Source organism: Chanodichthys erythropterus, chromosome 7, assembly GCF_024489055.1.
Source record: "Chanodichthys erythropterus isolate Z2021 chromosome 7, ASM2448905v1, whole genome shotgun sequence".
NCBI classification, from domain to species: Eukaryota; Metazoa; Chordata; class Actinopteri; order Cypriniformes; family Xenocyprididae; genus Chanodichthys; species Chanodichthys erythropterus.
This window is the reverse complement of record NC_090227.1, coordinates 26286241-26313138: the sequence shown is the minus strand read 5'-3', so window position 1 is coordinate 26313138 and position 26898 is coordinate 26286241. Positions and strand designations below refer to the sequence as shown.

The window sequence follows — 26898 nt, the reverse complement described above, 5'->3', positions numbered from 1 at the left end:
ATCTGCTTAAACTAATTTCTGTTACACAACATCTAATGTTAGGCATACATAACAGGTACAAGGGAATTGAACATTTATATAAATATTATTGTTTAAATTTGTGCAAATATTATGTAAATCCCTGCATTTCATAACGCCATCATCTGGCCACCGGAGGGCTGTACGGACTGACGTGAGCCGATGCTCTGCGCATGCGCGGAGCGCCCGCGGAAATTCAAACGCTCGAGCTCAGCTGACAGACAAGTCAGACGTTTGAAAACTCCACCAACTCTGACACGGTTCTTTTACTGAGGTAAGATAAATATATTTTAACTCTAAATCTGACAAAATGATATAATATATTTAAACGCAAACCATAGCTTTTCTCTCTTTATGTCTCCGTCCATTTTGGATTTCGTATTTTCAACAATGTTCAACAATGGTCGCTTGCTAGCAGCGCATTGGCCTCGAAAACTGTCGATATATGCAAAACACATAATTAGATAACGTTAGTTTAGATTCATCTGTAATCTCACATCGACGACAACGTTCGTAGTTTATTGATGTTGATAAGAAGATTTGAAATAAAACTATATCCATTTTTCTACAGTAACGTTACTATGTAAACAAAGTTAGTAACACTTCTGCATATGTCGAATTTCACATAAAGTAAATGCCTAATATCTCAGATACACCTGATTTATGACTGTGGCCAGTCTTTTTTCTTGAATAGGTTGTAAACTCTAAATTAAAGTTAATTTCGCTGAACTTCAAGCTGTTTTTCAACTGTCAGGTGAAAAGATGGAAAATCAGAAGAGACCGAGAGATCCACTGGAGGAAAACACTTCAGCCTGTAGTGGTAAGAATGTGTTTTCACCTTTCACTCCTTCACGCTTTATACAGACATGTGTGTATTAGTATATTATTAGTATATTAATTTGTTAATTGTTGACGTATAAAAAATGTCAGCTTGAGCTTTTTCATTTGCAGCTGAAGTTTTTATATACACTTTTAAGATTATATGTGACATTGTCAGTTTAACCATTAGGCCACTTAATGTTTCCAGAACTTGAAAACGTGTTGAAGAAAAGACGGTTGGCAGCAGGGGGAGAGGAGAACCTGGACCCCACAAAATCCCCTGCCAGGACGCGCTCGAGGTTGGCAGAGCTAGAGGTGAAACCAGACACTCCAGCCATATCCTCCATCCGCTCCAGGGTCCAGCAACTCAGCCAGAGACGAGATGGTAAGATTCCAAATGTATCCATTTGTAAGATCACTCAAAAAGCCAACTTTTACAACACTCTTTTTGAAATTTGGGAATGGGATACTATATTTTCACTGCAGAATTTTGTGTTTGTATAATGATGCTTATTATAATCAGCCACTCTGGTTATTAAAAGATGTTCAACAAGTTCTTTGTTGTTCATCTTTTGATATTTCAGAATGGCACATAAAAGGAAACAGTCATTTTTGTTTTCATTGAACATGTAATGTTTGCTATTCCTTTCTATAATAGCAAGCCCATTAAATAAAATCTAACACTTTAGAACTGTATGGCCCTAACTTTTTTTTGTATATGCTAATCTTGTATACTTATTATGCATTTTGTATTATGCATGAGGCTGCATGGAGGCTACAGTGGCATGAAAAAGTATGTGAACCCCATGCAGAATCTGTGAAAATGAGAATTATTTCAATAATATAAGAGGGATAATAAAAAATGCATGTTATTTTTTGTTTAGTACTGTCCTGAGTAAGATATTTTACATAAAAGATGACAAAACAATAGCTGAATTTATTAAAATAACCCCATTCATAAGTATGTGAACCATTGATTCTCAATACTGTGTGTGGTTATTTTAATAAATTCAGCTATTGTTTTGTCTTGTGAACTAAATGCAAACATCTTTTATGTAAATATCTTACTCAGGACAGTACTAAACAAAAAAATAACATTTTTTTTTTTTATTATCCCTCTTATTTTATTAAAATAATTCTCATTTTCACAGATTCTGCAAGGGGTTCACATACTTTTTCATGCCACTGTACATACAATATCTGTACTTTTAAAATGTAACCCCACTACAAAACTGTTTAAAGGAACTGCAAAAAAGACTAAAAGTTGTGGAGGGGAAAATGTTGACCCTTTAAATCATCTACAAAATGCACTTACCTTTAAATCTGAATTTGAATGTAAAAACTTGATGCAGAAAAAAAGTAAAAAATGGCCATGTTATTTATTAACTACCTTTCATTATCTTTTATAATGCATGCTCATTTTATTGCCTCAATGTGTTTGGAAATGTGCTGTTGATATGCTTTTAAGCATGTTTTGTAATGATACTTTCAGAGTTTAGTAATGAATTGTCCTTTTTCTGTTTGGTCAGGTGGGACTGGGTTAGTCCAGCGCTGCTTGTCTGACCCCGGGTCTGAGGGTTGCGGCGGCAGCATGACCTCGGCGATCTGTCACATTGGTGAGTATTTTCATACGCACCGGCTTCACTTCACAACTGCTTCTTCATTTACTGCATTCTGTATTATTTCAAAGGTGCTGTTTAATTCTGAATGTGTATTTTTATGAAAGGTGAAGGAGAGTTTAGCTCTCGCCTGCAGCGCTTCAAAGCTCCGACACCTCTGAACAGCCCTGCTCCTTCCACCCCCTGCACACGCAATCTCTCCAGCTTTGTGCATGGCATCCAACAGCAGCTGAACGCTGCAGTGACACCCAGCACTAAAGAGGCGTCTCGTATACGCCAGGTAGATCTGCCTCACCCACCTGACCTTTTTTCTGACTATTCAACCCTTCAAAAACAAATCAGGATTTGTTGTGTTACTAAGATAAACTGTCTTTTATGCAGGCACGTGAGGATGAGTTGCGTTTATTGAAGGTTCAGCCAGTGGCAGACAACATGTGGTTGAAGAGGAGTCTGTCTGACTCTTCCCTCACTGAGGTGAGCCAATCAGGTTATGATGTTTTTGTGCTCCTTGTGGAATCTTGTCTGGTTTTAGGGCATTTAGATCAAAAGTAAATAATATCCATTTTCCAGAGGGCATCTCCATCTACATCCTCTCCCTGGGTTTACAGGAAAACTCGAAAACTCCAGTGGCCTCCATTACAGCCTGGGAGTGTGAGCATGTATTTGAGACAATTTGTTAAAGTAGTTTTCTTCACCCTTGGTTCTGTCCATCCTCCTGTATATACTTACGGTGCAATCACACAGGGTGTTTGCATTAAAGCTTCTCATTTACGTTGAATGGGTGATGTCATGCGTTGCCGAACTGAATTATGAAGCTAGCCAATTGCGTTCATGCACCGGAAAGTAATGTTATTGGCTGTTGCCACTATGACGGTCACATCAGCGCAAAGCTTCAGACATGTCATCCATTAAGCGTTGTGAATGCAGTGTTATGGTCACTGAGGCAAAGTGATTTGTTTTGCACAGTCTCACTTTGGGAGAACAGTGTTTAGCTCTGTTCCGCACTTTCAGGGGCAGTTGTGGCCTAATGGTTAAAGAGTCGGACTTGTAACCTGAATTCAGTACCGGCAGGAAATGTAGGTGGGGGGGAGTGAATGAACAGCGCTCTCTTCCACTCTCATTACCCATAACTGAGGTGCTTGAGCAAGGCACCTAACCGCATATGGTTCCCCTGGCGCTGTAGCAAAAATGGCTGCCCACTGCTCTGGGTGTGTGTTCATGGTGTGTTCAATACTCACTGCTGTTTGTGTGCACTTAAATGGGTGAAATGCAGAGCACAAATTCCAAGTATGGGACACCATAGTTGGCTACACGTCACGTAACTTTCACTTCTGCACCATTTTAATTGTAAATGTAGGGCAAAACCTACTTTCAGCTTTTATTTGTTCTGCAGGAGGAGCTAAAGGGAACTGAGTTCAGCTCCTGTGAAGGTGACAGTAAGGTATTTGATGGAAGTCTGAACACCACACCTCCATGTACTGTGGACATCCGTTTTCCCAATGAAGAACTTTATACCTCAACAGGTAAATGTGCTTCCTGAAATCTGTTGGATCTGATGTAAACTACCATATTTGCCATAAATACCACATATATTTCTTTAACAGAACCTGAGGCTTTGAGCACCTCCACATTAATTGACAAGATGTTTGAGGACGTTCTACAGCACGCAGAAGCGGAAGATAAAGGTGAAGATGGAAATAAGGAAGAGGAGGTGGAGTTGGAGAAAGTTGAGAGCAATTCATCACAGACTGAAAAGGTAGACAAAACGGAACCGGACACAGTTGAAATGGAAGACAAACCAGAACTGGTCACAGTTGACATGGAAGACAAACCAGAACCGGTCATAGTCACATTAAATGAGGAGCCTCTTGACCACAGCGAGATGTGTGAAGAGAGTGTAGAAACTCCTGATGTCAGTTCTGCAGTGGATGAAGAGAAGGAGCTCCAGTCTGACCATGGTGAAGGAGAAATAGAGGGGAAACAGGAGATCGCCACCATGGGTGCTGAAGATGACTTTCTAACCCTGCCGCCCAGCTGTATCCTCTCTCCTCTCAGCAAATCTGTGGAGGCTGTTGTCACACCACTGGTATACTGGCCTGGTTTCAGATATTTTAATTGTTCTTGTAGTGGCAGCCAGTGAATGGGAGAAATTGCATTAGAATTGTGTTCAATCTATTAATATGTCTATATATTTTGTAGCTTATGAAACCCAAGTGATTAATGTTTTTATCAATATGACTTTTAGCATAATTATGCCACTCTTCATATGAAATGAAATCCCAGTCATTGATTTGCATCTTTTTTTTTTTTTCTTTGTGTAGATTAGAAATTCAAATATTCAAATACATGCAACTTTTAGTGACAGTGTAAGAATTTAATCAATTATATAGAAATAAATGTATTAGGTGGTTAACAAGACCATTTTTTGAATGTTCCTACAGAAGATTGAAATCACTGTGTCTGAGCCATCAGTCCAACCACCCTCACCTGAAGAAATGACAGCTAGTCCTGCTGAAAATGTTCCACCTTTATACAGGTACGCTTCCCTATCACTGTGTTTTATCCATCTTGATCATTTGAATTTGTAAGGCATGATGCATACTACTGGTAGACAGCCAGATTTCTTATATAATACACTACCATTCAGAAGTTTGGGTTTGTAAGATGTTTTTAAAAGAACGTCTCTTATGCTCACCAAGACTGCATTTATTTTATTAAAAATGCAGTGGAAATATATTACTGACCCCAAAAATTTGAACTGTAGTACATAAGAGTATTATATCGGTCATGAGCCACTCGGCTTTCTAGATTTTGGTCAGCCACTGGTATTTACCCTTTTTGGTTATTTTTAAATCACATACACAGGTCATTATCATTTACAGTTCTTTTACCTATGATTGACAGCATTGATGCCTACCGCTCACAGAGGAAGATCCACCCTCCCTCTACTCAGAGCTTGACCCCTGGAGTTCAGAAGCCGGTTCAAGAAAAGACCTCAAAAAAGCCCATTAACATCAAGGAGAGAATTAAGGTTTGAAAAGGGGTCTATAGATAATGAATTAATTTGTCTTCCTGTAGAGAAACATAGTCTGGGGTATTTTAAGAGACGTCATGCATTCAGGATTTGATTCAGGTGATTTTATTTGGTCTGTTTAAGGCTTTAAACGAGGAGGCAGCCAAGTTGCAGACAATCATCACACAGACTCTACAGGCTCTGAGCTGCTGCAGTGATGAGGAACATGGGAAGGGTTCCCAGCAGGAGGCTGAGGCTGAGAAACTTCTGCTTGTCTCCAGTAAGTACAGTAGAACCCTATTGAAAAAGCTTGAACCTTCTGTAAATCACTGAAGCTGCATGCTCTGATTTGGCTCTAATCTGTCCCTGAATACAGGTGAGAAGCGAGCAGCTTTACTGGCAGAGGTCAGCAGGCTGAGAGAGGGTGAGTCTGGACAACCAGAGTCCCAGAATGCATCTCTCCAGGCCTGCAGGGGCACTGTCAGCATCAGCAGCATCCAGCTGCCCCTCAAGGTGGAGTTTGTGTGTTCTGCTCGTACAGGTGAGCATTAATCCATATTTATTAATGGAAGCAGTTAAATCTTGATTGTACAAGGACAGTGTTGACATACAATTTGTTGTGGCTGCTGTCTCTATACAGGCCGTCCAACGCACTACTTCTTCGTTTTGGTCCGTTATGGCCCATGTAACATTGTCGCGACGCCTCTGGCTACTGCTGCTGATGCCCAAAATGGAGACACTATCTCCTTTCCAACTTCCATCACACTGTGAGTCCATACACTACATAAAATGCTCTGCTGCTTCTTTAAACTGATGTCAGAGTTTAAAATGGCACAGTGTTTTTGGCAGAAGGCTTTTAAATATAACAGTAGGTATTTACCCTGGTTTAATCTTTGCTTCCACAGACAAGACATTCGCTCCAGTTTTGAAATTGATGTTGAGGTCTACAGTTTGGTAGGTACATCTCATATATGACCAAAAACATTAGTTTTCATTAGTTCGAAAGGAAATATCCCCTCACAAACTGTTTTGCTTACATTTTTCCACATTAAACTAGTTCATAATAAGGTGTTGTTATATATGTGTATTTCTTTGTTTTATAGTCCAGTACTCAGAGTAATACCTGCAGTGTGAATACTCAGCAGTTCCGCAGCTCAACAAAGTCAAGGGTATGTACACTTTCCCACATATTGAGAGAGCAGAGTGTTTTATTACTTTTATCATTACAGCTGCAACAGAAATGTTTGTGTTTCTAGGTGACTCCCAAGAAGATTCTCCACAGCATCACGGTATGCATCTTCTTTCTCTGTTTCATGAAACATGAGTTAAACAAATTTCGGTATTTTCTGTAATTGTTATATTGTTCATAGGGCTGGGCGATATATCGCATGCGATTGTCACGCGCATTTCGTCAGTTAAGCCGGTTCCCTGAATACCGCGAAATCGCCATCACCTGCTTTCAAATGGAGCGGCATTTAATAGACAGAGCCATAGTTCACTGACAAGCTACGCAATATCGTGTTCATTATCGAAGATGAATCACCTTCGATAATGAACACGATATTGCGTAGCTTGTCAGTGATCCATGGCTCTGTCTATTAAATGCCACTCCATTTGAAAGCAGGTGATGGCGATTTCGCGGTATTCAGGGAACCGGCTTAACTGACGAAATGCGCGTGACAATCGCATGCGATATATCGCCCAGCCCTAATTGTTCATAAAATGAATTCACGTAATTCAATTCAAAGTTACAACTTGCATAAGAATACTTTTACACACAATTCAGAAAATAATTCTGCCCATGTTTCAAGAATGAGGACCAATGTGTCTTTTAAATTGGCAGAAAATTACTTATTACTATATAACCTCAGCTCATCCAAATGTCTATTTTTGTTTTCCTAGAAATCGAACCAAAGTGTGACGTGTAAGTATTTAAGTTCCTCACTTAATCATTGGTTGATTGGTGGTATCAGATATTGATATTTCTCCTCTGTTCATTATAGCTGCTACTCTGCCTGGCCTGAGTGCTCAGCGCTCTAGTAACTTTACATTAGTGGGCTCTCACAAGATCACACTGAATTCATTGGGACGGAGCAAGTTTCTTCTGGACAAGGTATTAATGCAACTAAACTGTGATCACATTAGAGAGAAAAAGGAGATTAAGTTTTTGTGTGTTGTCCTCACCTTTTTAAACATGTTTTATCACTCACATTTTTTATTTAGGTCAATAAATATTGTATACACTTTTACCTGTTGATTGTTGATCTTCACTTTGGGCATTAATTAGGACATCAATGGTTGAACAGTGTACTGAGGTTTTCTCTTGTGTTTGCACTGTGGTGGGAGTTGTGGTGATGTAACTGGGTCTCTGTCCATCTCTCCTGTTTCTTTCCACTCAGATGAAATTTGAAGGCAAAATCAGGCGACTTCTCGGAGATGAGTTTCAGGAAAAGGTGTCACTCTTTCCACCTTAGTCTCTGCTTTTGGTTTAGTCGGCACATTTCACATTTTTTTACTCATTTCCTGTGTTTGTGTGTGACAGAGTCAAATCCTGGGTATTTTATTCAATGGAATGCAATGGTCAATAAAATTTATTTTGCTTTGGGACAAAATAAAACAATATCCCAGTCCTGTATCAGTTAGGACTGAAAAATAGATTCAAAATGATCTCAAAGCTGAACTGTGAAATGGTTGTATTAGCCATGACTAAAATATAAATATATATTATATATTATTTTTTTTTCATGCACATCTGTTGTTTTTCTTTTTCCTGTGTCGTGACTAACACATTTGTTATTTTGTGTAGGTTCCCTTCCTTTCTCCTCTAGAGGGCCACATCTATATGCAGCTGCACAGTGAGGGCCACTCCAACGTCCAGCATCAGGGCTTTTTGGTGAGTTGACGTATATGTGTCCCAGAACCTGACTGATACCTCTGTTGGCTGGTTTTATTACATGAAAATGGGATTTTTTTTTTTTATATTGGTACTCCTTCAGTTCATTTGTATATAAGCAAAAATTTGTTAATACATTTGGCAATACACGTTTAATAAAGCAGATAAGTGAGCAGTTTATCTCCATATCCTGGTCCATTTGAATGCAAGTTTTTAAATGAAAGACCAATTGAAAAATATTCTGTTTTTTTTGCATAGTATAGCTGCAGATGGTCTCAGAAAGCAGTAGTCTTGCATAGCCAGACCTCTGCTTGATGACATACTGTAAGTTCAGTGAACAGGGTGGAGGCTTTGCATTTGAGGAAGACACTAAGGCCCCGTTTACACTAGTGGGTTTTCATTTTAAAACGCATAAGTTTTGCTACAGTTACGCCTATCGTTTACACTACGCTGGCGTTTTCAAACCTCAAACGCTGCAGACCCCGTTTTAGTTTGAAAATACCAGGGTTGCGTTTCAGTATAAACAGACCAAAACAGAGACTTTTGAAAACGATGGCATGTCTGCCCACGTTCGCTCTGCGTATCCTTGACGACCATGTAAACAATAACATGGAGACTGAACTGCAATCCTTGCTGGCTTTGTTGTAATTTTTAGCAGCCATTGTGCAGTTAAACTCAGCTTTTTTTTCTTTTTATACTGCAGCTGCCTACATGTGCAAGAGGCAACTGTTTATGCACATGCCCGGTGTGCATGAACAGTCGTGACATGCATTTTTGGCCGTGTAGTGTAGATTGAGATCGTTTCTGAAATGCCAGTGTAGACTAGGATTTAACACCATTTTAAATAAAAAATGCACTAGTGTAAATGGGGCCTAAGAAAGCAGTGTTGTTTCTCTCTGATTACATCAGAACTGTTTTTTTTTTTTTTTTTTTTTTTTTTTTTTTTTTTTTATTGAATTATTAATTTCATCTGTGCTGGACCAAAAATGTTTTGTAATGCAGCTTTTTGTTATTTCGTGTTATTTATGATCTATGTGTGTAGGAAATGTACTGTGAAATTTATGCCGTTATTATTTTCTTCTTCCTCTTTGTAGACCATGTTTGAGGATGTGAGTGGCTTTGGAGCCTGGCAGAGGTTCTACTTCCTTCTGGAAGGAGGACACCTGCTTTACTGGAACTACCCTAATGAGATGGGCAACAAGGTGGGTTTGTGCAGTTATGTTTGTATGTAATGTGCATTCTTTTTACTCATTAATGTATATTTATCATCCCTTCTTCCAGCCAGCAGATGGCAGTCTCTCTCTCTTTAGCTTCTGCAGTGTCAGACCTGTGGAGCGCGAGTGCTGTGCACGACCACACACCTTTGAGTTAGTAGAGACTAACACCCTTCAGCAAGAAGACAGCCAGACCTTGAAGAAGTAATGCATCCATGTATTTACTTAAAGTGTAACTTAACCTATTTTCAATGCTCTTTGTTTTGTTACAAATACAATGTCGGTAGTATATGTAAATAAACAATGTTTACTTTTTCTCTCTGTTACCTGGACCAAGAAATTTACGCTTATTTGTCAGCAAAAGTCTTTTGACAGCTCCAGGGCTTTCGTGAAAATTACAGAAAATACTTATGTATTTTTGTATCCCTGCCCACAGACAGTCGGAACGACTGAGGTCACGGCGTTCTCTCCATATTTACGATTCTTTTAGCCACTGCATACAACACTCTGGATCCTTCACTTAGAAACTGAAAGTCACTCACTCCCGCTAAATGTTTACTCTTTGAATTTTTGCACTCAGGTACAATACAAATCGACACCATTATGGCTAAATGTTTGCTAAAGAGTATTTCCTACTAAAGCATGGCAGTATTTGACTCTGGTCAAGTGTATCCATAGCAGCCTGGTTGTATTGGCCTTGGTACCACTTTAAAGCAGTAGTTCAGCCAGAAATTATACTTCTTTCGTCCCTCTCATGTTCCACACCTGTATGCCATATCTTTTTCCTTGAATCACAAAGGAGAATTTTCATGCTCCTCTTTTCCATAGAACAACAGTGACTAGTGATCATGTTTGTAGAGCTCCAAAAAAGATAATCAGGCAAAACCAGAAGTTGCTCCATCCAGAAAGGGGGTTGTTCAAATGAGCTTCACATTTCTGCATTCAGTCCTGAAATATTATCGGTTTACACTAAAATTTTGAATTTAAGTGTATTTAAATGATCTTTTGTTGTGCAGGTGCTGGTTTTCAGCTGACACACGAGAGGAGAGGGCTGACTGGATGGAGAAACTGAATCAAACCTTACTGGACTCTCTTACCTGGAACAGGAAGCCTGTTTCCAACGATAACCGGGCCAGCACATCCTCTAACACCGGGACCTCTCGTGAGAGCATTCTGTAACAACACAAATGTGAAACCTTACCATGTAACACTAAGAAAGGAGATCTCTGAGAAGATCATATGTGGCACTAAAAAAAATACATGAAGAGCTTCTGAGAATAAACTCGGGGGCAGCAAAACAGGACTGTTTTACGTAATAGAGTATCATAATCTACATATGTGCATGTTCTTTTGCTTTATTAGATGCATACAGAATAGTGGCATATTTGTTAAGATTTCTGATCTAATCTAATACTTCTTAGAGATTCTGTAAGGATAGATTTGCCAGTGCCATCAATTTTCAGGTAAGCCATGTAGTAAGAGCAGTCCAGTTTATATGTATGTGGTAAGTCTCTTAAGTGCCTATTTGAATGTTTATTTATCTCCTGCTTTATTCAGACAATTGCTTATTACTGAAATGAAAGTTTTACATTTTAATACTATAATCTGTTTCAGGTTATGCTCATGTATGAGGGTGTCCTTAATTACACTAAATGATATGGTTATGTTTACAGCATTAGTTGGGAAGCGCTTCTTGTCTGCCTTTGACTAAAGCTTTTTATGTTTTTGCTTTTTCATTTACTCTGGGAACAATTTATATGACTGTCATACTGCAGTCTTCATCTAGAAGGGAGAATAGTTTTATTTGAATGTACAATGTATGAAGTACGTCATGAATCGTAAAGCTTATGATTTTTCTGGGAGAACAGTTTCGTGACTTGACCTCCATATGACTTGATTTTGAAAAACATTGACAGTTGTATACTTTTGGGAGTATCTGGCCATGCATTATATCTACTGAGGTGTACATTATATTTTTAGGAGACAGTCTGTGCAGCATAAACGAAACAATTGACTTTATACTCTAATCTGATGGTCGTATGGGGTTCTTGGCTTCAAATCTGGAATGTGCAAATGTAAGAATAACACTACAGAGTTATCTGTCTGAAAATACTGTATGATAATACTTGCAGGGGGAGAGAGAGCAAGGTATGACCTTGTGACCTTTTGGGGGTTTATTTGAAGATTCTGGTTTTCTTGAGAATGAAGAGTTGCCACTCTAGGGACTGTGAGACTGTTGGAAATGTTTCTGTGCCATGTATGTCCCATATATGTGTTTTTGCCAAGGGTCTCATATGCTATTGCTGTGTTAAACGATATAAAACTATATGACATATCCTGGTAAAGGTACTATAAAATAAATATGGCTGTTAAAGCCTGAAGTATTTGTTTTCTTTTAAACTTAAACTTGGCAGCAGATCTTATTTTTTGTTTTAATATATTATTCGTAGGACTTCATTTTACAGATCTCTACATTGCCGGACAACATCATTACAAGCCGTTTTACTCAAACGGATAGTTCACCCAAAAATGAGAATTCTGTCATCATTTACTCACCTTCAAGTGGTCTCCAAACCTGTATGAATTTCTTTCTTCTGTTAAACAAAACAAGATACTTTGAAGAATGTTGGTAACCAAGCAGTTGATGGAAGTCAGTGGGGTCCATCAACTGTTTGGTTACCCATATTCTTCAAAATATCATCTTTTGTGTTCAGCAGAAGAAAGGTTTGGAGCAACTTGAGGGTGAGTAAACAGGGTTCCTACGCGGTTTGGAAAAGTATGGAATTTGATTTGAGTAATTTTCTAGGTCTGGAAAAGTATGGAAAAAAGAAATCAGAGTATGGAAAAATATTTGTGTTTCCAGACTATTGTCTCTATTCAGTTTTCTAATTTATTATACTTGTAAACTAGTCACTTTACAGTGAAATTAGCTATTTTGAATCAAAATACATAAGTTATGTGAATTGTGTAGATCGGAAGAGGTTTTTTTCAGGGCGAGTGCGTGTCTCGGGATTCTCACAAGAATCGAAAATGGGCTACTTTCCCATAGGCTGGAATGAGTCGTGATCTTTTTTGGTGCTCTGTGGCGTGATAGATCGCTGTAGCTCTTGTGAATCAACCATCTCTTCCGCTTTACTAGTTACAGCACAAAATAAAACATGATTGAACATCCGAAGGTATGTTGAAAGATAAAGTACAACTTACTGAAATCTGTATCACATACGATCGATCAATCATTGTTTCAACTGCAGAAAGGCATCAATAAAACAGCATGTAGCCTACCTCAGAAAAGCCGTTCAATGTCCAAAAACTCATTATTCAGCTTAAAAATGAACTTCGAGAGGAGCATTTTGTTAAATATATGCACTATAGGCTATTGCATATTCATTGTATTTGTACTTAACATGTGCTTCAATATTAAATGTATAAATCTGTTTCATGACAGCCACCATTTAAATGTTTTTAAGCCTAAATAAAAAAAAGAAAAATAATTGTCATTAAAATTTTATATAAACTTCCTTATGTGTAATTTAGCCTATATGAAAGTAGCTTGCAAATCAGTTTTAACCTAATATTATAATGATGTACCAGCTGTATGCCCCAAATGAATCAATATTGAATCGAAGGTAATCAAATCGCAAGCTTCTGAATCCAAATCGCATTCAATTGTGAAATTTGTGTCAATGCTCAGCCCTACTGTCAATCATTTATTATTATTATTTTTATTTATTTTAATTTTTAAAAGGAAACAAAGTCACTACGCCACCCTTTTAAACCGGGAATATATTAGTACTTTAATTAATTTAGATTAATCCGCAACAGAAGTCACAAAGGAACGTAGTTTTAAGATGAGAAGGGCCTAGACGTGAGTACTAAATACAGAACTTTATTTCAACAATCAAACACTGATTTAAAAATCACTAAAAGACTGTAAGACCCATACTAAAAACATGAAGCAGAGAAAACATAGGAAAGGAGACTGAGGCTTACCAATGGGAGAAAATCGTTTGGAAGGAGGTCTGGAAATTTGAGTCTGGAAAAGTATGGAATTTTGAAATGGAAAATGTGTAGGAACCCTGAGTAAATGATGTCAAAATTTGTTAATTCAATTTATCCCTGTATTTAAGTAAATTTTTACATTTTCTCAGTAATCACTTGCTATGCGTCAAGTGAACTAGATTTTTCGGTATTTTTTTACATAATCTAGAAAATATTAGTTTTTTTTTTTTTTTTTTTTTTTTTTTTTTTTTTTTCAAAAAAGTTTCACTTTAAATGAGCAGATTAAATAATCAGGTTTAAATACTGATCCAGACAGATACTTACTAGTAATGATCAGAAGTGAAATCGTAAAGAAACTTGATGTAGGACACACACTTCCATATATTTCTATGAGGCAAGATAGCTTGTAATGTTCTGCCAGGTGTTTTTTCTAAGTTGGCTTATGAGTTCTTTTGGTCAGTAAGCTTTATCCTTATTGGGTTTCAAGTTTTGTCCTAAACTGTATGATTATTTTTAAAGAAAACAATTTCTTGGTGAGGGCATTGTGAACAGTGGCATGGTAGCATTTATTGCTACTGAATGACTGCAAAAGCTAGTTATCAGCATTACATTTAAAAGGTTACTTTTGTGTTAAGTAGATAATTATTAATTATTTTCAACAGTCAGTCAGTTGTTCTACAGTATGTATATACAATTCAGTAATTGATTAGCTAAAAATCAATAACCCAAATCATATGTTTGCCCCCTTTGTACAGTAGTTCTTGGCAGTAACTGCAGAATTAATGTTCCTGCATTGTTAAATATTATTTATGGAACAGTTTTGTAATGTTTTACCAGAAAATTCACCAGATGCACTGCTGTCAGTGCAATGGATTTACAGTATATGGAGCATTTCCATTTAAAAAAAACAAAAACAGTTCTCTTGAACTAATTTTTCCATGATGACATAGCAACACTTTTGTCTATTTGTTCACCCCAAGGGCTTAAGCATCAATACACTTGCAAACAGACTGCATTTTATTATAACTTAACATTTTTATGTTGGATAAAAAAATAAAAAAAAAACATGGATGTTGGTTGTAGTTTATTGAAGCTGGCACTGAATTGTTCCATGCAATGCTGCATATGACTCCTACACTTCTTAGACCTGCTTCATGTTTTTAAACATGCCATCACCTGACGTGAAGCTCATTGTCCTCTGACGTTTTGCCTTTAGCACCTTCACATAAACATGCAAATGCACACACACACACACCGAGATCAGACTGTACAGCACAGCTACCACTAGGAACTAGAAAGAGATACACAGCTAAAGTGTGTATTTCACGTGTATTTTATTACTCCATTACATTGTGAGCATGAAAGGATACACATGTGTTTTGTCTCTGGTGAGTGTTGTTTCTTTTTTCTTATATTTTTGTTTTATGCATGTGATGAAGACACCATCTATCTGTATTTCTGTCTGTAAAAGTTTAGATGTTGGATCTTGCAAAATTATATATATATTGTATATATATGGAATTTTTTTCAGTATTCAGCCATGTCATTCTTTTTTATTAATAGCTGTATGTGTAATTCTTTAAAATGAGTCATGTCTGCTGATTTTAACACAGAATGGAGAAAGAAAATGAATGCATCAGAATTGAGTTTTCTGTGTTCCAGCTTTACCTATAGGAATTGTATGCAACCTGATTCATGTGAAAAGTCATGGATTTTTTTATTTTTTATTATTATACATTTCTTTAATTATTATTATTTGAAATTACATATAAAATGATGCATGCTTCATGTATGCTTTAACAGGTGATATTCACAATCCAAGGAGAGATCATACCAGAGTATTTAGAAGCCATTCAACAGGGACAGTTCATGCTTGACAAGAGAAACAGCAGCCCGCTTTGGCAGGTATATATTTACTGACTTTTTTCTGATTTCTCTTATTATTTCTAAAACCTTTTTAGTAGTTCCAAGAAGTTTTTGGATGTTTGCTTAAAATTGAAAAAGTAATTCATCGCAAAAACAAGTGGCATCTGCAAACAAATGATCCCAAACTTGTCTGAGACATTTTTGCAATTACATTTAACCAGCTGCTGTTGTTGTTGTTGTTGTTTTTTTTTGTTGTTTTTTAATTGGATTCAAATCAGTGTCTCTGAACACAAGTGTAGTTCATAATCACATATGAAAATGTTTTGCCAACGTCTGACAACCACAAACTGTCCAAATGCATTTTAATCATAATTGTGAAAAGTGTATCTATCGTCATATCATTTAAAACCTAACAAACATTTTGAAAAGTGTGTTTGTGCTATCTTGCTTTGAAATTTGTATTTTGAATTTTAAAATGTGGCTGAAAAGTCCAAATACTTTTTGGAACTATTGTACTGTTACTCAAAATCTTTTAAAACATTTACATATTTGGTTATTCTATTTAAATTTATGTCATTCAGAATAGTACAACCCCAGAGACCCATAACGTCTTGATGACGGTCTTTCCTGAGCCATATAATGGCATGATCAGAAGAAAGAGGGATTGGTTGATTCCCCCTGTCAGCATTCCAGAAAATGACAAAGGCCCATTCCCAAAGGAAGTGGTGAAGGTGTATCTCTCTTCTATGTGTCCTTTTTGCTTTTTATTTTGCATATCATTGTCCTCTTTGCTCTGTCTTTATTTGAGATTTCACTTAAGAAATGTTCTTTTCTTTGCCTGTATGTTTTGCTGCATAGATGAAGTCCACCGCTGCTGCTTCCAAGAAAATGATTTATAAAATCACAGGTGCTGGAGCTGACCAGCCTCCTGAGGGCCTTTTCAAAGTGCAAAAATATTCAGGCATGTTGTGGGTCACCAAATCCCTGGACAGAGAGGAAACTGAAGAATATGTTGTGAGTGACCTGCATTGATCAAAGAACCTGGTTCTCAAACATAACATGTTAAGACAGTTAGTGTGTAACTTTATAGAAGTAGTTTATGTTGATAAATGTCAAGTCAAGTAAACTTTATATAGTGCTTTATACAATACAGATTGTTTCAAAGCAGCTTAACAGTGATGACAGGAAAATGATGCATTTCGGCTGTTCAGTTCCATTGTAAAGATCATCAATTATTAATTTAGTTCATTGCTGTATGTTGTATGTTATGTGTGTATGTGCACTCGAGCAGCTCACAACTCATGCCTCAGCAGAGGATCAAGACTACAATGAAACCCCTGTCGAACTCACCATAAAAGTTATTGACCAAAATGACAACAAACCATTCTGTACCCAAAATCCTTTTATGGGAGAGGTCCTAGAAAGGGCAAAACAAGGTAGGATGTGGAGATCTCAGAAATATCTTTCAATAACTAAACATTTGTTTCTTAGAAGACAACATAACATAAAATACTTTGTTTTATACAGATGTGTCTATCGTACAAGTGACGGCAGAGGACCTGGATGACCCCAAAACCTTTAACGCCAAGGTTCGTTACAAACTGGTGAGACAGGAACCCAACGGTGGGGTGTTCCACATTGACCCAACCAATGGAATCATCAGTCTGGCCTCTATGGGCATTTTGGACAGAGAGGTACTAAAACTTAAGAGAGTTTACACATGCAGAGACCAGTTGTTATGAAAACGAAAGCTATTATAAATATTTGTTGTTGTCGAAGCTTGTGAGCAGCACTCTGACATAGCGCAATTGTGCTTCGTCTGGCCTGAGTTCGAATCCCAGCTCATGGTCCTCTCCCGGACTCTCTCCCACTTTGCTTCCTGTCAGTTCCCTACACTATTCTATCTCAATAAAGGCAAAATGGCAAAAATACATTTTTAAAGTAATAATAATTTTTGTCCATTGAAATTAAGCTGAAATAATATATAATGTTAGATGAACGTACAAAGCTTAAACTCAATCTATTTTAGTTAGTTGCCCAATTTCATTCAAGTTTTTTAAGTTTAAGGACTAAAAATACTAAAACTGAAATAAAAATAAATTCAAGCTAAATAGAAAAAAACTAAAACTAATTAAAAATAGATGTCTTGAATGTGGGTTTTCTCAAAATACATAAATAATACTAAAATGACACTGGACCAAAAGGATCTTTTTGTGTGCCCTATGATTTATGGGTGGGCCTGTAGTTTCTGCAGATTATCATACTCTGGCTACGTGAATTGAGAATGCTTTTTAAATTGAATTTGTATCCAGGTAGCAAACAGTATGCAGAATTGCAATTTAATACAATTGAAATGATCTGAAATTAGAATTAGACATTTTTAACTTGAAAAGGAAAGTTCATCAAGACAAACTTTAAATGACTGCTTGACAAAAATTTGTTTGAAAGTTTAAACAAGTTTAAAAAATCTCATAGTTCAATCAAATTCCAATTCACATTCCAATTAAATGAAAAGGAGCCAAATCTTACATTCTAAATTTTGCCCAGGTTTGTGCAATGCTTCTAGCAATGCAAATGACTCTGATTTTAAAAATAAAAAAATGATTATTTTCTTTTCTTTTTCCTTTGTTTTTGAAATATCTTACTAACCCCAAACTTTTGAACAATGGTGTATATTAAACCAGTGTTCCCTGTTCTTGGAGGCACACCACCACTACACATTTTCAAACTCGTCCTAATCAAACAAACCCGATTCAACTGATCAGCTTGTTAGTAGAGACTCCAAGGCTGCGTTCCAGTTTGGGTTTTTTTATGCCCTTCCCTCACTAACTTCTCTCAGTCTCGTTAACTCGGATGTACGTCATTGCTTACGTTGCATGAGTGCCAACTACTGGCAGAACCTTTGCAATGTTCTGAGCTAACATCCTAAGCTTTTGATCACTTACGAAATTGTTTAGTGTAGCATTCTATATGTATATACACTGAACAAAATTATAAACACAACACTTTTGTTTTTGCTGCCATTTTTCATGAACTCAATCTAAGATTTTTTTCTATGTACACAAAAGGCCTATTTCTCTCAAATACTGTTCACAAATCTGTCTAAATCTGTGTTAGTGAGCACTTCTCCTTTGCCGAGATAATCCATCCACCTCACAGCAGGTGTGGCATATAGAGATTCTGATTAGCATGTTTATTGCACAGGTGTGCCTTAGGCTGGCCACAATAAAAGGCCACTCTAAAATGTGCAGTTTTATCACACAGTACAATGCCGCAGATGTCGCAAGTTTTGAGGGAGCGTGCAATTGGCATGCTGACTGCAGGAATGTCCACCAGAGCTGTTGCCCGTGAATTTAATGTTCATTTCTCTACCATAAGCAGTCTCCAAAGGCATTTCAGAGAATTTGGCAGTTCATACAACAGCAACAATCGGTTTGCATAACCAAAGAATTTCTGCACAAACTGTCAGAAACCGTCTCAGGGAAGCTCATCTGCATGCTCGTCGTCCTCATCAGGGTCTCGACCTGACTGCAGTTCGTCATTGTAACCGACTTGAGTGGGCAAATGCTCACATTTCATGGGTCTGGCACTTTGGAGAGGTGTTCTCTTCACAGATGAATCCCAGTTTTCACTGTACAGGGCAGATGGCAGACAGCGTCTATGGTGTCGTGTGGGTGAGCGGTTTGCTGATGTCAGTGTTGTGGATCGAGTGGCCCATGGTGGCGGTGGGGTTATGATATGGGCAGGCGTAAGTTATGGACAACGAACACAGGTGCATTTTATTGAGGCATTTTGAATGCACAGAGATACCGTGATGAGATCCTGAGGCCCATCGTTGTGCCATTCATCCATGACCATCACCTCATGTTGCAGCATAATAATGCACGGCCCCATGTTGCAAGGATCTGTACACAAATCCTGGAAGCTGAAAACATCCCAGTTCTTGCATGGCCAGCATACTCACCGGACATGTCACTCATTAAGCATGTTTGGGATGCTCTGGATCGGCGTATCCTGCCAATATCCAGCAACTTCGCACAGCCATTGAAGAGGAGTGGACCAACATTCCACAGGCCATAATCAACAACCTGATCAGCTTTATTTGATGGAGATGTGTTGCACTACGTGAGGCAAATGGTGGTCACACCAGATACTGATTGGTTTTCGGACTCCCCTGATACTGTAAAACTGCACATTTTAGAGTGGCCTTTTATTGTGGCTAGCCTAAGGCACACCTGTGCAATAATCATGCTGTCTAATCAGCATCTTGATATACCACACCTGTGAGGTGGATGGATTGTCTCAGCAAAGGAGAAGTGCTCACTAACACAGATTTAGACAGATTTGTGAACCGTATTTGAGAGAAATAGGCCTTTTGTGTACATAGAAAAAGTTATAGATCTTTGAGTTCAGCTCATGAAAAATGGGGGCAAAAACAAAAGTGTTGCGTTTATAATTTTGTTCAGTGTATGTGTGTTTTGAATATTAAAAAACATAATTAATATATCATTGAGTTGTTTGTGGTGGGGTAAATAAAATGCGATATGCGGTGATGTCATAGTCTTGTTGCATTGTGGGATATGGAGCTGCCTGAAGTGTACATATGAAGTAGACTTGCTTCCTCAGTCAAAATCAAGGGAGTGACGATCTGTTCATATAAATTTCCCTCGTCCACTTCACGAAGTGGACCGTACTTCAAAATGGCGGCAAGGATTCCCCCGAGGGGAAGTGCTTAGGGAAGTTTGCGAGTGCTTGTCTAAAACTCAGATAAAGGAGACATCCAAAATGTGTGATGTTGGTGTGCCTCCAGGAATAGGGTTGGGAAACACTATAATAAAGGGTCGTTTCATAACTGTCTATTGAACATGGCTGTCTCTGTCGCCATCTCTTTGGTAACAGACACATACAGTGTATACGCTGGCTGTAGAGGCGGCTGATATGGATGGTCATGGTCATTCTTCCACCTGTATGGTCAACATCAAAGTCACTGATAGCAATGACCATGCACCTAAGTTCAGCAAAAGAACAGTGAGTTCATTGTTGGTTTGGCTTCAAGCTTAATTTTCCAAACACATCTGGCATTGAGTACTTATGAAACTGTTTGTGTGTGTTTTGGAAGTATGCAAGCACAGTTCAAGAAAATAAGGCTGAGGAAATTGTTGCAAGGTTGGACGCTACAGATAGAGACGAGCCTTTAACTGCAAACTCAGTGACGAAGTTCACCATCATCCAGGGCAACGAGGAAGGTTTCTTCAACATCAGCACCGGCCCCAGCAGGATGGAGGGAATCATCACAACATCAAAAGTGAATAAATACAAATATACACTCAGATACAAAGATATAAAAACTTAAAATATTACTGACCCCAAACTTTTTGGCTAGTAGTGTAGATTTTATTTTCTTCACAATAGCACTGTGACTATGTCGTGCCATCAGCATGTGTTACAAGCTTTTTTCCCCTTTTTGTTTTTTTTGACAAACACCCAGTGATGGTGAATTTTTTCCTCAGAAAATAAAAATCCAGTTGTCCTTATATTTTCAGGGTCTGGACTTTGAGCAGGCCAACAATTTCTCTCTGCTGGTAGTGGTAGAGAACGAGGTTCCTTTTGCTGTTCCTTTGTCCACCTCCACTGCTACAGTCACCATCATGGTGCAGGATGTAAATGAGCCACCTGTATTTGAGCCTGCAGAGATACAGATCATGGTTCAAGAGAACGTTGTGGTGGGCAGCACCATCCAAAATTACACGGCCAAAGACCCAGACACTGCTAGAGAGCAGAAAATAAGGTTTTACATTCATACATACACAGCACATTTATACGGTGTCATATCATGAAACCCCTTTTTTTGTGTATTTATCCAGCTGGCATGCGACAAAACTTCAAAGTTGTAATAATGTCATTTGTTTCAAAGTTGAAACAGTGTTTAAAGCTAAATGATTGTAAAATGTTTAACAAAATACTTATAAACCAACTTTGAACAATTTTGGTATCAACTTTAATTCGATAAGCAAGATTTCAACAGTGATTTAGCTTTGCATGACGTTGATTCGATAAACATTGAAATGCTGGCTGGGTAAATAGTATGTTGATGTTCTTTTATTTTAATCTGTGAATTATTTCTTTGTACTGTAAAAACCAACTATCACAATTTTTTTTATCACAAAATGCCTGTACAATGAAGTACTGTGGTGGTACCATTTAACAGTGATCAGATGGTACTGTAACACTATGATACTTTGATGTATATGGTATTAACATATTCATGTATTTAAATTATTTATTAATTATAATTATTCATTATTTATTATCTTTTCTACTATTTAAATTGTACTCCAAGGTACCTCAAAGATTCTATGGTATTACTATGATACACTTGTAAACAATACCATTTTATATGCACCACTGTTTCTGTCATGTTCATCGTTTCGTTTTTGTTTTGATGTCAGATATAAATTGCTGCACGATTTTGCAAACTGGCTGGAGATCACTGAGGACACTGGACTCATCAGAGTCAGGAGCTCACTGGACAGAGAGGCCTTGTTCATAAGACATGAACAGTACACAGTCTTAGTAGTTGCATATGACAATGGTAATTGAATTAAATATTCAGATGCTTAAAAGGGTTAGTTCACCCAAAAATGAAAATTCTGTCATTAATTACTCACCCTCATGTTGTTCTACACCCGTAAGACCGTCGGTCATCTTCATAACACAAATTAAGATGTTTTTGATAAAATCCGATGGCTCAGTGAGGCCTGCGTTGCCAGCAAGATAATTAACACTTTCAAATGCCCAGAAAGCTACTAAAGACATATTAAAACAGTTCATGTGACTATAGTGGTTCAACCCTAATGTTATGAAGTGACGAGAATACTTTTTGTGCGCCAAAAAGCAAAGTAACGACTTTATTCAACAATATCTAGTGATGGCCAATTTCAAAACACTGCTTCATGAAGCTTCAAAGCTTTACGAATCTTTTGTTTCAAATCAGTAGTTCGGAGCAACTGCAAAAGTCACATGATTTCAGTAAACAAGGCTTCATTACATCCTAAGTGTTTCGAAACATTTAAAAATTCCAGTGGTTCACATGACTTTGGCAATTTGATACATGCTCCGAACCACGGACTCGAAACAAAAGATTAGTAAAGCTTTGAATGTTCATGAAGCAGTGTTTTGAAATCACCCATCACTAGATATTGTTGAATATAGTCATAATTTTGTTTTTTTGGCACACAAAAAGTTATCTTGTCGCTTCATAACATTAAGGTTAAATGACTGTAGTCACATGAACTGTTTTAAATATATGTTTAGTAGCTTTCTGGGCATTTGTAAGTGTTAATTATCTTGCTGTAAATGGAGGCCTCACTGAGCCATCGGATTTGATGTAATTTATGTTCCGAAGATGAACGAAGGTCTTACAGGTGTGGAACAACATGAGGGTGAGTACTTAATGACAGAATTTTAATTTTTGGGTGAACTACCCCTTTAAACACTGTTGCTCGAAACACATCTGATGTTGGCTTTAGAAGAATTGCATATTATAATATATTGTTTTGACTACTTAATTAAGCATTTTTGTCCTTTTTGGAGCTTCACAGCTATAGTCATTATTGGCCCCTTTCACACAGTAATCCCTGTAAATTACCGTAAAATTACCAGAACAACTTTTTTTAACGGAAAGATGCCTTTCACACATCCAAAACACTAGTGAACTCTATGATGTAAATCATCAAAAATGACCTTTAAACATTGAGCTGTTTTCTTAATCGACCTGGATGAGAAGCGCTTTAGTTTCACTATCTGTCCAATTTGATTAAATTTTTTGTTTTACTTCTGAGTGGCAGGCATAAGAGGATGATCAAACCGAATGCGGTTTTGCTCTTAAAAACATGAGATGCATAATATAGAAGCCTTTAGCATATACAAATAGTACACAATAACTGCAGCGGAACTTACTGAAAACAGCTCAGACAGAGCTTTATGATTGGTCCAAAGCAGACTTCTTACATCTGCGCATTCTGACCTCGTATGTGATTATACTGATGAACGATTTCTTTGTTCACACACAGCATCATACCAGTAATTCACTGGTATTGTTACAACTTCTCATACCGGGAAATCGCCAGAACCTATTTACCAGTATTTTTAAAAATGTCCTGTTCAGTGTTCACACATGATCTCTTAATGGTAATTTACCAGTCTTTACTGAGCAGAAAAGAACAGAGTAGACATTCTGCTTAACATCTCCTTGTGTGTCCTACAGAAAAAAAATGCACAACAGGTTACAGAATTTTACTCTTCTGGTGAGCTACTTTAATGCCACTTCTTTTTAAACTGCACACTCAAGCCTTCAAATTTGTTGCAAATTTTATTTATTTTTTTCTGTAGACATTGAGCCTGCCACAGGAACAGGCACATTAGTGATTAAGCTGGTGGATGTTAATGACAACGCTCCAGTGCTGGATCAGAGCAGAGTCCAAATATGTTCTACAGAACCAAAGCCCATTTGTTTGACCATCACAGATCCAGATGGGCCAGAAAACGGCCCACCATTCATCACAGAGCTACATAAAGAATATCAAAGCAACTGGACCATCATCAGCAACTCCAGTAAGACTGGTTCAGCTAACATTAAGTTTTGATAATCTGTTATAGATAAACTGGATACCTCACAATTTTTTCTCTTCTCGATTCTCAGGCTGTGAGGTGGGGTTTAGACCACTCAGACGGTTGGCTCTTGGTGAATACAGCCTGCTGTTGCGTGTGTACGACACTAAGATGTTGTCTCAGAACAGTTCTATCATAGTGGAGGTGTGTGACTGTAAAGGTGATGACGTTACCTGCTCCAGCGGTGTATATGCTCCTAACATCTTCATCCTGCCCGTCTATGTTTTAGCAGCTATCTTATGCTTTCTTGGTAAGCAAACAACCCATAAATATGGGCTTACAAACAAGAAAAAATGTGTATATTTATGAACCTAAATATGATATTTTAATTCCTAAATATATATTTGTAAATCCATTTATACACTACCGTTTAAGTTTGGGGTCAGTAATAGTTTTTTTTATATTGTTTTAACAAGAAGTTCTTATGCTCACCAAGGCTGCATTTATTTTATCAAAACACACAGTAAAAACATTATTATCGTGAAATATAATTACAATTTAAAGAAATATTTTGTATTTGAAAATGTATTCAAATTTATTCCTGTGATGGAAAAGCTGAATTTTCAGCATCATTATTCCAGTCTTCAGTGTCACATGATCCTTCTGAAATCATTCTAATATGCTGATTTTATGCTTAAGGAACATTTATTATTATTATTATCATTGATAATAATAATTATAATGCTGGCCTACTAATAACAGTGTTGATAATATGTAATAAATATATTTCTTCTTTTCTTTAGTGCTGCTGCTGCTGATGCTGTTGTTTCTTCACCTGAAGAGAAAGTGTGGGAGAAAGTGGGAACAGTTCAGCCAGAAAGAAGAAGACAGGGGCAATATTTTTTGTTACAATGAGGAAGGATGCGGCGAACAGGACCAGGTGCTCATGGTCTTCCTCAAATCATGTTCATTGAATCCACTGAATCGGTTTACTTCTGTTAAGTCTTACTGTACTCAGTGTTTATGTTGTGTATGTACATGTGTGTTACAGGTCTATGATATGATGCTGTTGTGCAGGGGACCAGACATTTCCTCTACAGATATTGCCCCGACGGCCTTACATACGGTCTTCTATTGGCAACATCCAGAAGAGAAAGAAGATATTGGAAACTTAATTTATGAAGTATGTATAGTAAGAGTGTTTGTGTGTATATGTTCATGAGAGTCCCCATTATTTCCGCAAGTTCAACATACTTGTTGGTCCTGAAACAACAACAAAAAAGTAAAAGGGTTGGACCAACAAAAGATCCAGGAACATGTCCACAATTACCATCATGAGTTACATGCTTGTGTAATCTATTGGACTCTGTGTTTCTGTAGAATCTGTGGACAGCAGATGATGACCACTGTGTGGTGCCGTATGACTCCATGCTGGTGTTTGCTCATGAGGGTGAGGGGTCTGAAGCTGGATCTCTCAGCTCTCTGCAGTCGTCCATCAGCGATGGAGATTTGGACTTCCAGGATTTGCAGAAGTGGGGACCTAAGTTCAGGAGACTGGCTGACATGTATGCTGTAGGAGGAGATGAATGATATGTCCTCATATAGGAGAGTGTGATGTGAAATCTGTCAATACATTCTGTCAGAAAAATGAGCAAAAATGATAGCTATAGCTTGTTACTGGGGCAAGAGGTACATCTTTGTACTTGTGATGAGTATCCCGAGGGCACTTCTGCGTCACCACGGCTGCATCCGAAAACCTAAGCAGCTGACTTGTGGCCTCACTGCCATATCAGGCAATGACTTTCCAGGCAGCGTTTGCACATGAAGGCACCTCTTGAAACTGATTTCGGACAGACTTCTGAGCAAGTGTAATGGTTTAATGATCTACAGCAAAATAATAATTTCTCGCTAGAAATGACATCAAAAGTGGAAAGCAATGGTCAAAAATGTACATGCACACACAAACTGACCACCAAATGCAACTTTCAGATGCCATCTTTTAGCTCAAATGTCACAGAATGGAAAGCACAGGATTGTGGGATATCAAAGGCAGCAAAGGATGCATCTATGCTGCCTTCAAAAATCGATCCTCCGGAGGCAGCATTTTTAAGTTTTCGGATGCAGCCTACTTCTCATCATTCAATCAGCAGCTGGGAGCATGTGCTGATTGGCCACACCTGAGCCTCATTAGTATGACTGCATTTAAGCAGAGCAACCCTATGTCAGAAATCGCCTCCAACACCCTTAAATATGGCACTATTTAAGGGAACAGCCATTTTTAGGGGTGTCTGAATCCTTAGTGGACATTATAGAGTGCACTCATTCAATCCCACAATGCACCGCAATAAAAAGTGTACAACTGATGTACGCTCAATGGCTAGAGAATACCAATAATGCACTGTGAGAGATGGGCCGAATGAATTCCCACGTCTTGCCAGAAGTGGTGTTCTCTTTATCTTCGCTTCCCCCAGATTTGAGTAAGGACTGACCGGTCTGCACTGCCCTCCTAACGCTGGAAAGCCAGACTCTCACTTCACCTTCATCACTTCATCAACCCTCAATAGAGTATCTTTCTGTTTAATAAACTGCCCTCCGGAGATTTCTGCACTATGAATCAGTGTCCTTCAACCCACCCACATATGTACCCCAAAAGTACTCTTAAGGTACCCTTAAAGCTGCAGTCCGTAAGTTTTGCCTCTTTGTCGCCATTTCTGTTTGAAACCTGCAATTGCTGTTATTTGCAGAATTATCTTTGTGCGGGTTGTCCTTTGGCACAGCTCCTTAGCACTTATGAACCTAATGTTTTGAGGTGTATGTGTGGATACTGTTCTTCAGAATCACAGATTC

The 26898-nt window shown here is 37.9% G+C and overlaps 2 protein-coding genes across 3 annotated transcripts; both read left to right on the top strand.

The window, feature by feature from the left end:
- Positions 1-187: 187 nt before the first annotated feature.
- Positions 188-11894, top strand: anln2 (anillin, actin binding protein 2). Of its 2 annotated transcripts, XM_067389189.1 has the most exons (23): positions 188-292; positions 773-838; positions 1046-1222; positions 2367-2453; positions 2564-2736; positions 2838-2930; positions 3850-3979; positions 4061-4542; positions 4898-4992; positions 5361-5487; positions 5614-5749; positions 5846-6010; positions 6110-6236; positions 6375-6423; positions 6573-6638; positions 6726-6758; positions 7372-7393; positions 7473-7582; positions 7869-7922; positions 8276-8362; positions 9457-9564; positions 9644-9780; positions 10593-11894. In XM_067389189.1, exons 2-23 carry the CDS (start codon positions 781-783, stop codon positions 10753-10755), a joined length of 2679 nt encoding a protein of 892 aa, XP_067245290.1. In that variant the 5' UTR covers positions 188-292; positions 773-780; the 3' UTR covers positions 10756-11894. The 2 variants fall into 2 exon arrangements, with proteins under 2 accessions (XP_067245290.1, XP_067245291.1); XM_067389190.1 differs by lacking the exon at positions 7869-7922.
- Positions 11895-14933: 3039 nt separating this feature from the next.
- LOC137022915 (B-cadherin-like) lies at positions 14934-25652 on the top strand. The gene is made up of 15 exons (XM_067389384.1): positions 14934-14963; positions 15379-15480; positions 16023-16172; positions 16300-16455; positions 16733-16877; positions 16969-17135; positions 20341-20469; positions 20561-20746; positions 20985-21229; positions 21891-22033; positions 23833-24054; positions 24143-24361; positions 24855-24991; positions 25103-25234; positions 25432-25652. The coding sequence occupies exons 1-15, from the start codon at positions 14934-14936 to the stop codon at positions 25639-25641; spliced, it is 2373 nt and encodes a 790-aa protein (XP_067245485.1). The 3' UTR covers positions 25642-25652.
- The last annotated feature ends 1246 nt before the right edge of the window (positions 25653-26898 follow it).

Excerpts from the sequence above, each read along its gene's own strand:
- anln2 (XM_067389189.1), top strand. The coding sequence starts at position 781 with ATGGAAAATCAGAAGAGACCGAGAGATCCACTGGAGGAAAACACTTCA. Across the intron at positions 6,424-6,572 it reads ATGTTGAGGTCTACAGTTTG|TCCAGTACTCAGAGTAATAC; the intron begins GTAGGTACATCT and ends TTTGTTTTATAG. Across the intron at positions 7,394-7,472 it reads ATCGAACCAAAGTGTGACGT|CTGCTACTCTGCCTGGCCTG; the intron begins GTAAGTATTTAA and ends TGTTCATTATAG.
- LOC137022915 (XM_067389384.1), top strand. The coding sequence starts at position 14,934 with ATGAAAGGATACACATGTGTTTTGTCTCTG. Across the intron at positions 16,173-16,299 it reads TCCCAAAGGAAGTGGTGAAG|ATGAAGTCCACCGCTGCTGC; the intron begins GTGTATCTCTCT and ends TTTGCTGCATAG. Across the intron at positions 21,230-21,890 it reads GCTAGAGAGCAGAAAATAAG|ATATAAATTGCTGCACGATT; the intron begins GTTTTACATTCA and ends TTTTGATGTCAG.